This window comes from Rutidosis leptorrhynchoides, chromosome 1 (genome assembly GCF_046630445.1).
Source record: "Rutidosis leptorrhynchoides isolate AG116_Rl617_1_P2 chromosome 1, CSIRO_AGI_Rlap_v1, whole genome shotgun sequence".
Classification (NCBI taxonomy): domain Eukaryota; kingdom Viridiplantae; phylum Streptophyta; class Magnoliopsida; order Asterales; family Asteraceae; genus Rutidosis; species Rutidosis leptorrhynchoides.
The window spans coordinates 230,091,848-230,101,872 of NC_092333.1; the positions used below are offsets into that span (position 1 = coordinate 230,091,848).

The following is a 10,025-nucleotide window of genomic DNA, read 5'->3' on the forward strand; positions in this document are numbered from 1 at the left end:
TAGTCACTAGGACTCTCATGCATTAACCAGACCTAAGATAGACTTTTATTGACATATTCTCGTATATAGGTTGGAGTCTTGATCATCCTTGATCCTATATTATTTGTATACGCGTGATCCATTACTGTGCATTCAAGGTGAGTTATAGTCCCACCTTTTTCTAATGTTTTAAATATTTTGGGATGGGAATACATGCTTTTTGTTTTACCTATTAGACACAAGTGGCAAATCATGGTAAATTATTCGTTGTGAGTTGAAACAAAAATATTCCCTAATTTGGTAACTTTTAATTACTGGTTCTTGCTGGTAAACACGAATCCTATGGATAGATCTATCGGGCCTGGCCTCCCCATTCTGTGCTAGTCGCGCTAGTTTTTAACGGAATGTCTAGTACTTTGTTAGAATATACACATGTTTTTGTGTATATTATATATTGCAAGGGTAAATAAAATGAGACAAGTTAAGTTTCCAAGTGCTCACGGAAGATGTAATAATATTTTAAAGACGTTTCTCAACATTAAATCTTGTGGTCTAATTTTATACAGTTGTTATACTAAACCTATAATTCACTCAACATTTTTGTTGACTTTTACTCGCATGTGTTATTCTCAGGTGATGATTGATTATTTGTTTCTGCTGGCTAGAGAGTCTGCATTTTGTGTCGCAGAATTTTATTTAAACATGTATAATAATGCATTCAGTTTTCATACATTCGACTATTATGGTTGTTGGTTGACGTTGGAGCCAACATTTATTTCTTTTGGTTGTCTTTAAGACTTTTTAAATGTTTGGACTTCCTTTTTGGGTAGTCCATTTAAATAAATGAATGCAATGGTTGTTTAAAATGTTCATATAGAGTTTTCGATCAAGGTTATGGGATCGAGTAAACATTGGTCGTCATGGATTTTTATGACGGGACATTTCAGTTGGCATCAGAGCTTTGGTTGTAGGGAACTAGGCGGTCGTAATGTAGTCAACCCTGGGTCAATAGGTGCAGTAGAGTCTAGTCTACAGCCTGACCTTTTTATTATTATAGCATTATTATGCATTAAATGAACATTATCTGATTTATTATAAGTTAGATTTTAATGTTATCTCTGCTATATATATGCATGTGATTTACGTGACTAACCGTGATTTCTTCTTATCTTATCTTTCTCTATTCTCGTGCTTGAGCTGTCATGCTAGATGTCAAACTCAGAGGAATCAGCTAACGCAAGAATGGAACCTGAGCTTGTTCCGGCACCTAATGGTCCTGACTACATTACCATCAAGGAAAGGATTCACACCGACAAGAATCGGCTCATACAAGATCGTGTCGACGCTATTAGCGGGATCCTGAGGGTTACACCACATCCGAAAGTGACCGAGCAGTTACAAGAGTGGGTGACGTTCTGGAGTGAGTACAATTGTAGGCTAGAAGGTATGCTGATAGCGCTAATTGATCAGTGTGCGGAGCATTTTGCACAGTACGAGGCAAGGATATCAAGTCTTGAGACAGCTTTAGCCGAAGCTAAGAGAAATTATGGTCCTTCTCACTATACTCGTTTGAAGAAGAAGTGGGGGGATGTCATGGATGATGATTTGTTTATTTGATAGACTTATTTCTTTATTTCATATCTTTATGGAATATTTACGGTGTTTAGTCGAGGATTATGTTATGACTTATTTACATTTCAGTTATGGTTGATGTATTTCTATTTATATCATCTGTTTATCTATCATCATCATGATTTTCTTTATACTGCATGTGACGGTGGTTTCAACCTGTTACGTGTGGTTCATGTATGTTAAGTGCTATATATGGTGTGTGCGATTTTTGTCATAATATATATGCATTGAATGGTTATTATCTTATAACTATTATGACTATCATGTTACTACTCAATTCTATTCATTGACTGTTATTTTAAATGGTTAATTTCTATATCTGATCTATACTTAATCCATAACACAATCATTATTCAAAATGCTAACTATGGTGTTATGTATTTTGAAGATCATGCCTCCTCATGAATCTACTGAAGCTCACTTTCAGCGATTGTTAGCAGAGGGTATCGCTGCTGCCACTGCTGCTATGGCCACAACTCTTCAGAATAATATCAATAACAATAACAATAGCAATAATGGGAATGGAAATGGGAACCATGATGGCTGTTCTCACAAGACCTTCATGGGGAGTAAGCCTCAAGAGTTTTGTGGTACTGAATGACCAGTTGGTCTTTCACGTTGGTTTGAGAAGTTGGAATCTATATTCCGAGCTAGCAGGGTCCGAGAAGAGGATAAGGTGAACTTCGCCAGCAGCACTTTGAAAAATAGTGCATTGACCTGGTGAAATAATCATGTTAGTGCTATTGGGAATGATGTGGCATATGGCCTTACTTGGGAAGCTTTCAAGCAAAGAATGATCACCCGCTACTGTCCGAGAGGTGAACTTAAGAAACTAGAGACTGAGTTGAAAAATCTAAAAATGAAGGGAAATGATATTGATGCTTATGATCAGCGGTTCTTTGAGTTGATTCTTTTGTGTCCAACTGCTTTTCCTACCGAAGACCTCAAGATCGAGGCTTATATTGAAGGATTATCTGACTTAATTGAAGTTGGGGGTGAATCTAGTGAACCTCAAACTATTGAAGCTGCCATAGCTATGGAACACAAACTAAATGACAAGATTTTGTGTAAGGAAAAGAAGATTTCATCTGGAGAGACTAGCAATGAGGTTGCTAAGAAAGATGAGAGCGGGAAGCGGAAATGGGAAAGTAACTGCAACTCAAATCACAATCAGCATGAGAAGCATAATAACTCAGGTTCTAAGCAGGGTAATCAGCATAAAACGTGTCCAAGGTGCTACAAGCACCATACTGGGTATTGTACAGTTGTGTGTTCAAAGTTCAACAAACAGGGACACATAGCTCAAGATTGTAAGAGCTCTATTTCTAATACTGCTGCAAAGGAACCTATTAATGGGAAGCATAAAGTTGCGGTACCGAGGGTTTGTTATGGGTGCAGAAAACCAGGGTATTTTATCGATTTGTGCCCGGATAAGAAGAAAAATAGTGGGAACGCGCGTGGTAGAGCGTTCAACATTAATGTCAGAGATGCGGAAGAGGATCCTGAGTTGGTTACTGCTACGTTTTCAGTCAATAATTTACTACTTCATGTTCTATTTGATTCTGGTGCGGATTTATGTTTTGTGTCTAACAAACTAAGTCCTAAAATCATCACTCCATTATCGACCTTAGACAGAAAGTATACTGTAGAGGTAGCTAGTGGTAAATTACTTAAGGCTAAAAAAGTGTATCGTAATTGTAGTATAACTTTGGGTGATAGAAGTTTTGAATTAGACATGATACCTATTGAGTTAGGAAGTTTTGATGTAATCATTGGTATGGATTGGCTATCCAATAATCTAGCTGAGATTGTTTGCTATGAGAAGGCTATTCGTATTCCTCAAGTAGATGGAGAACCGTTAATGATCTATGGTGATAGGAAGTGCAATCAGTTGAACCTCATTAGCTGTTTGAAAGTTCAGAAGTATCTCAGGAAATGGTGTCATGCTATTCTTGCTTACATAAGTAAACCCGATCCGAAAGAAAGATAGTTGAGTGACGTTGCAATCGTCTGCGACTTTCCCGAAGTGTTTCCTGAAGATTTACCCAGACTTCCACCGCACCGAGCGGTCGAGTTTCAAATTGATCTAGCACCGGGTGCTGCTCCTGTAGCCTGTGCGCCTTATAGACTTGCTCCATCCAACTCTACGAACTTGCAAGTCAACTTCAAGATTTATCGGAGAAAGGTTTCATTCGTACCAGCTCTTCCCCGTGGGGAGCTCCTGTTCTGTTTGTCAAAAAGAAAGATGGTTCATTTCGTTTGTGTTGTGATTATCGTGAATTGAACAAGCTTACTGTTAAAAACCGTTACCCTCTTCCTAGAATTGTTGATCTGTTCGATCAGCTTCAAGGTTCGTCTATTTATTCTAAGATCGATCTTCATTCCGGTTATCATCAACTACGTGTTAAAGAATATGATATTTTGAAAACCGCTTTTCGCACCCGTTATGGTCACTATGAATTCCTTGTTATACCGTTCGGATTGACAAATGCACCTGCCGTGTTCATGGACCTCATGAACCGTGTGTGTAGACCCTATCTGGACAAATTCGTTATTGTTTTCATCGATGATATTCTTATTTATTCCAAGAGTGATGAAGAACATGAAGAACATTTGAAGTTGGTACTTGATTTATTGAGGAAAGAAGAGTTGTACGCTAAGTTCTCTAAGTGTGAATTCTGGTTAAGAGAAGTTCAATTCCTTGGACATGTTGTTAGTAAACAGGGAATACAAGTTGATCCTGCCAAGATTGAGGCAATTGAGAAGTGGGAAATTCCGAAGACTCCTACACAGAATCGTCAGTTTCTAGGGTTGGCAGGTTACTATAGAAGATTCATTCAAGATTTCTCTCATATAGCGAAACCTCTGACTGCTTTAACGCACAAGGGGAAGAAGTATGCGTGGAAGGATGAACAAGAGACAGTTTTTCAAACTCTGAAGAAGAAGTTGGCTACCGCTCCGATATTATCACTGCCTGAGGGTAATGATGATTTTGTTGTTTATTGTGATACATCGCGTCAGGGCTTTGGCTGTGTTTTGATGCAGCGAAAGAAAGTCATTGCGTACGCGTCACGTCAGTTGAAGATCCATGAACAGAATTATACAACCCATGATTTAGAGTTGGGGGCTGTTGTATTTGCGCTTAAGATTTGGAGACATTATCTTTATGGGGTCAAAAGTACAGTGTACACTGATCACAAAAGTCTTCAACATATTCTTGATCAGAAACAGTTGAATATGAGGCAGTGTAGGTGGGTTGAGACATTAAATGATTATGATTGTGAACTTTTATATCATCTGGGGAAGGCCAATGTTGTGGCCGATGCGTTAAGTCGTAAAGAGAGGGCTGAACCTCGCAGGTTTAGGGCCTTGAATATGACAATCCGAACTAACCTTGCTAAGCAGATTCTTGAGGCACAACAAGAAGCCTTGAAGGAGGAGAATTTTGTGAACGAGAAAGTCAGAGGTATGGCTAAGAAGTTTGAGGTACGACCCGATGGTACTCGGTATTTTGCGGGACACCTTTGGGTTCCGAAGTTTGGTGATCTGTGGCAACTTGTTTTAGATAAGGCTCATAAGTCTAGGTACTCTATTCATCCTGGTTCAGGAAAAATGTATCATGATCTTAAGGAGCTGTATTGGTGGCCTAATTTGAAAGCTGATGTGGCTACGTATGTGGCTAAGTGTTTGACCTGTGCTAAGGTTAATGCTGAACATCAGAAACCGTCTGGACTTTTGGTGCAACCTGTGATTCCCGAGTGAAAGTGGGAAGGTATTACGATGGACTTTATTACGAAGTTACCAAGAACTGTGGGTGGTTATGATACCATTTGGGTGATTGTTGACCGACTCACAAAGTCAGCTCATTTCTTACCGATTAAGGAAACAGATTCGATGGAGAAGCTTACTCGTTTGTATTTGAAGGAAATTGTTTCAAGACATGGTGTTCCTGTATCTATTATTTCAGACCGAGACAGTCGATTTATATCGAGGTTTTGACAATCCTTACAGGAAGCTTTGGGAACTAAGTTGGATATGAACACCGCTTATCATCCGTAGACGGATGGTCAGAGTGAAAGGACCATTCAAACGTTGGAAGACATGTTACGAGCGTGCTTCATTGATTTTGGTAATGGGTAGGATAGATATTTGCCACTAACTGAATTTTCTTATAATAACAGTTATCATGCAAGTATTAAAGTCGCACCGTTTGAAGCTCTGTATGGTAGAAAGTGTAGGTCTTCTATCTTTTGGAATGAGGTTGGGGATGCTCAACTCACAGGCCCAGAAATTATTCATGAGACTACCGAGAAGATTGTACAGATTAAAGAAAGATTGAGAACCGCTAGAAGTAGGAAAAAGAGTTATGCCAATAAGAGAAGGAAAGATATAGAATTTCAAGTTGGTGATCGTTTCATGTTGAAGGTATCACTTTGGAAAGGTGTGGTACAATTTGGTAAGAGGGGAAAGTTAAGTCCTCAATTTGTTGGACCGTTTGAGATTACTGAGAAAGTTGGACCCGTGGCTTCTCGTTTGAAATTGCTACGAGAACTTAGCGCTGTTCGACGTTTTTCATGTGTCTAATTTGAAGAAGTGTTTGGCCGAGGCCGATGAGACCATTCCTCTTGATGAACTTCATGTTGACAAACAACTCCATTTTATTGAGGAACCTGTCAAGATTATGGATCGAGAGGTTAAGACACTCAAGCAGAGTAAGATTCCTATCGTTCGAGTTAGATGGAATGCTAGACGCGAACCCGAGTTCACTTGGGAGTGTGAAGATAAGATGAAGCAGAAATACCCGCATTTGTTCCCAAATGACGAGTCAACCCCTGCACCTGCTTAAATTTCAGGACGAAATTTCTTTAACTGGCAGGTACTGTCATGACCCTAATTTTTCCGTTATCTTTTTCTATTAAATATTTAACTTTCGTTAACTGATATCTTTGCCATGTCATTTCTATATGATTTATTATATTCTAAATAATTTAAATAATATTCCAATATTATTTATTGGATGGAAATATGGAAATGTGTAAATATGTGTTAGTACGTTCCTACGTATAACGTTTTTATTCGAAGAATCGTCTCGGTTAAGTTTCTAAACCAACGATCATATTTTTGTGATTTCTAAATCCGAATTATTTTTATAAGACATTCCAATGTCATATGGATTTAATAAAATATTTCTATATTTTATTTCGTGGATCCTTATCCTTCTCTCGTAATTTAATCGCGTTCCGTTTAATCTTTCGGACAAATTGTAAAAATATATATATTTTGGAACTATATAAGTTATAGAAATTTCTGGTATAATTCGCATCATCCATATTTAACATTTTTGATGCAGTTCATTCGTCACATTTCCTATGTCTAAGTTACTTGTAGTTTCGAGTCCGTGTATTAAAATTTTTGGTCACAACTAGCATGGAATATTAAACGAATTTAAATGAGGAGATATGGTCAAATATAAACAACCAATCCCTTCATTTATGGCAGATATACTAGCGAGATATTTTTATCATTATATATAATAAAGGGAATTCATCAACAATGAGAATACAAAATTCAAATGGTAACTAACATATTCCTAGACTAATTTGAGTTAGTCAACTAACACACACACCCTTTAATTATTATATGAACTTGATCCTATAAGTTAAATTCAAGCAAGATAGTGATGTAAATATAAATATGTAATCAAAACAAATAAACGACCAAAACATCCTAATCAAAGATGTAGCAGGTAACATATAGAGGATTTGGTCACCTACTTTAGTTAAAAGGATTAGTTACTTAAATAAATTAATTAATTATTATAATATCAAATGGATTGAGATCATGATATGGACATAATTTTCTAGAATTTTTATTTCTAGTATACAGTATTATTGTTTGCATCCTTGTCTCAATTCCTTAAACCGATGCATCTCGATGTGTGATTATGAATCCATGTAAAAATAATAATAATAAATATTTGTGGCAAAAAGTGAATTATTTAATATCTCCCACTTTAACAAGTCACTAAGCTTAAATAGTTGTAATATGCTTTTGTTATCTTATGAGTAGTTATTCTAAAGGAGAATAATGACTTTAATAATTGTGATAATAATAATATCTATAATACTAGCTAAACACATAAAAATTAAAAGTACAGCTAGACACTTTGAAAATGTTAAACTCAAGATAAGCTAGAGATTGAAAGTTAGATGGTGTCAAAATACACGTAACCTCCAACCCCAAATATATTAGGATTTTTGAGCTTAAACATCAAGTTATAAGGAACCACCTCTCACTACATTTTTCAATTGCCAAACTCATTTTCGTAAACTGTTTCACCCAACTTCTTTATCCAAAACTAATTCAATCACATAAAGAAGTCACCAAGTTAGAAGTTGGAGTAGGACAGCGGAAGACTTTTGATTCACAATCACGTTGTGAACAGGAAAACTGTAAAAAACAGATCACCTATGGTTTTCTTGATTCAAGAACAAGAAGAATAAAGAAACAAGTTCTTTGATTGATAATAAAATTTAGAATAAGTTCCTAGAAACTAAACAATAGAGCCCTATTTATAATAGACTAATTTTACATAAACCCTAATTAACTTTCCTAATAAAAACCAAAGTTTTCTAATTTAAATTATTCCAGCAGATTACTTTCTTTCTCTTCAAGTAAACCCTTTTAATTGTTCCTCAAGTTTTCATCCCACATCATTCTCCCCTTCTTGAAAAGGACTCGTCCTCGAGTTCTCAGTGTTATATCCGGGGGAATAGTAGTTGCACAAATCTCCTTTTTCTTCTTCTCATGCATGCATATCATAATCTTATTTGCTTTGTCTTCGACCAAAGTTGGGCATAGAGTAATTTTTTTACCATCTTTAGAGAAGGTGTAGGTGTTCTCTTTTCCATTTTGTACGACACCTAGATCAAATTGCCAAGGTCGTCCTAGCAATACATGGCAAGAATCCATATCTACAATATCAAAAACAATCGTGTCTTTGTACTTGCCCATAGAGATCGGAACTTCACATTGTTCGATTATCCCTACTTCTCCAACGGCTTTAATCCAACCAATCTTGTACGATTTCGGATGCTTTCGAGGTGACAACTTAAGTCGTGTGACAATATCTCGTGAGATGAGGTTGTCACTACTTCCACCATCAATGATGACATCAATAATATCATTATTAATTTTGCATTTGGTTCGGAAGATATTATAATGTTGAGTTTCTTCGGTCATTTTAGGTGAAGCAAGCACTAATTTACGTACAACATATGAGTACCCTTCGTATTGATCTTCTTCCTCATTCACAACATCATCAGTACCAATGAAAATTTCTTCATCATCTTCTTTAACATCATTGACATCATCTCGTTCAACCATGTTAATTGCTTTCTGTGATCGACATTGACTTGAAGTGTGACCTGTTTGTTAACATTTATAACAGCGGTCCCCAACGGGTCGGGCATACGGGTTGGCTAAGGTTTTCTTGTTTCCCTCTTTAGAAGTACTAACGGTTGGAGGTTTATTCTTATCTCCTTCAGGGGCTGTTTTGAATGAGCTGGTATCACCTCCAGAGTTACTCTTTATATATGAAGGCTTATTCATGTATGTAGTGTTGCTATAAGAGTTGCTCTTTTTCCCTTGTTTGGTGACTGTTTTTCTACTTTTAAAGCCAATCGGATAGCTTCATCAATTGTCCATGTTGTGTGAAGAGAGACAATTTCCCGAATCTCAACTCGTAGACCATTATTGAAACGAGCCACTTGTTGTGAATCAGATTCATTCAAATTATTTTGAGAAGCCAATCTAAGGAATTCTTCAGAGTATTCTGTGATGCTTTGAGAATATTGTTTACAATTATGATAATTAGCATAAAGTGTTTGTTCATAATCAACAGGAAGAAAACGTGCGTACATCAACCTTTTCATCTTCCGCCAAGTGCGAACAGGTTGTTTTCGTTGGCAACGACGACCCGTTTGAAGGTTGTCCCACCACGATAAAGCTGCACCTTTAAGCTTGTAAGCAACATATTTGACTTGAGTCTCTTCCTTAATATCCATAAGCTCAAAGTATTTTTCAGTTTCAGAAACCCAATCTAGAAAACCTTCAATGTTTAGTGACCCGGAGAAAGTTGGGATGTCAGCTCCAATATTGGGTAATCGATCTCCTTGTCGATTTTGGTTATCAACAACCACTTCTTCCTCCTCACTTGATGAAGAGTCATTGATTTTATCAGCTCCAATAGGAAGACAATTTCGTGGTTGTCTTTCGTGGTTCCTTGGTTGAACATTCAAGTTCGCGATTGCTTCAAGAATTCGGGTATTCTGTTCAGCTTGTTGTTGTGATTGTCGTTGCAACTGTTGCTGAATAGCTTGTAGGGCTTGGAGTAGTGCGGTGTTGTCATCCAT

General features: G+C 37.0%; 1 protein-coding gene across 1 annotated transcript; it reads left to right on the plus strand.

Annotated features, from left to right (window-relative positions):
- Window positions 1-2,126: 2,126 nt before the first annotated feature.
- LOC139895645 (uncharacterized) lies at window positions 2,127-3,601 on the plus strand. The gene is made up of 2 exons (XM_071878174.1): window positions 2,127-2,287; window positions 2,350-3,601. Exons 1-2 carry the CDS (start codon window positions 2,127-2,129, stop codon window positions 3,599-3,601), a joined length of 1,413 nt encoding a protein of 470 aa, XP_071734275.1.
- Window positions 3,602-10,025: the final 6,424 nt, after the last annotated feature.

What these genes read in the sequence shown, in the direction of transcription:
- LOC139895645 (XM_071878174.1), top strand. Translation starts at nt 2,127, where the DNA reads ATGGGAATGGAAATGGGAACCATGATGGCTGTTCTCACAAGACCTTCA. An exon ending in GGGTCCGAGAAGAGGATAAG is followed by an intron (nt 2,288 to 2,349) that starts GTGAACTTCGCC and finishes TAATCATGTTAG; the next exon opens with TGCTATTGGGAATGATGTGG.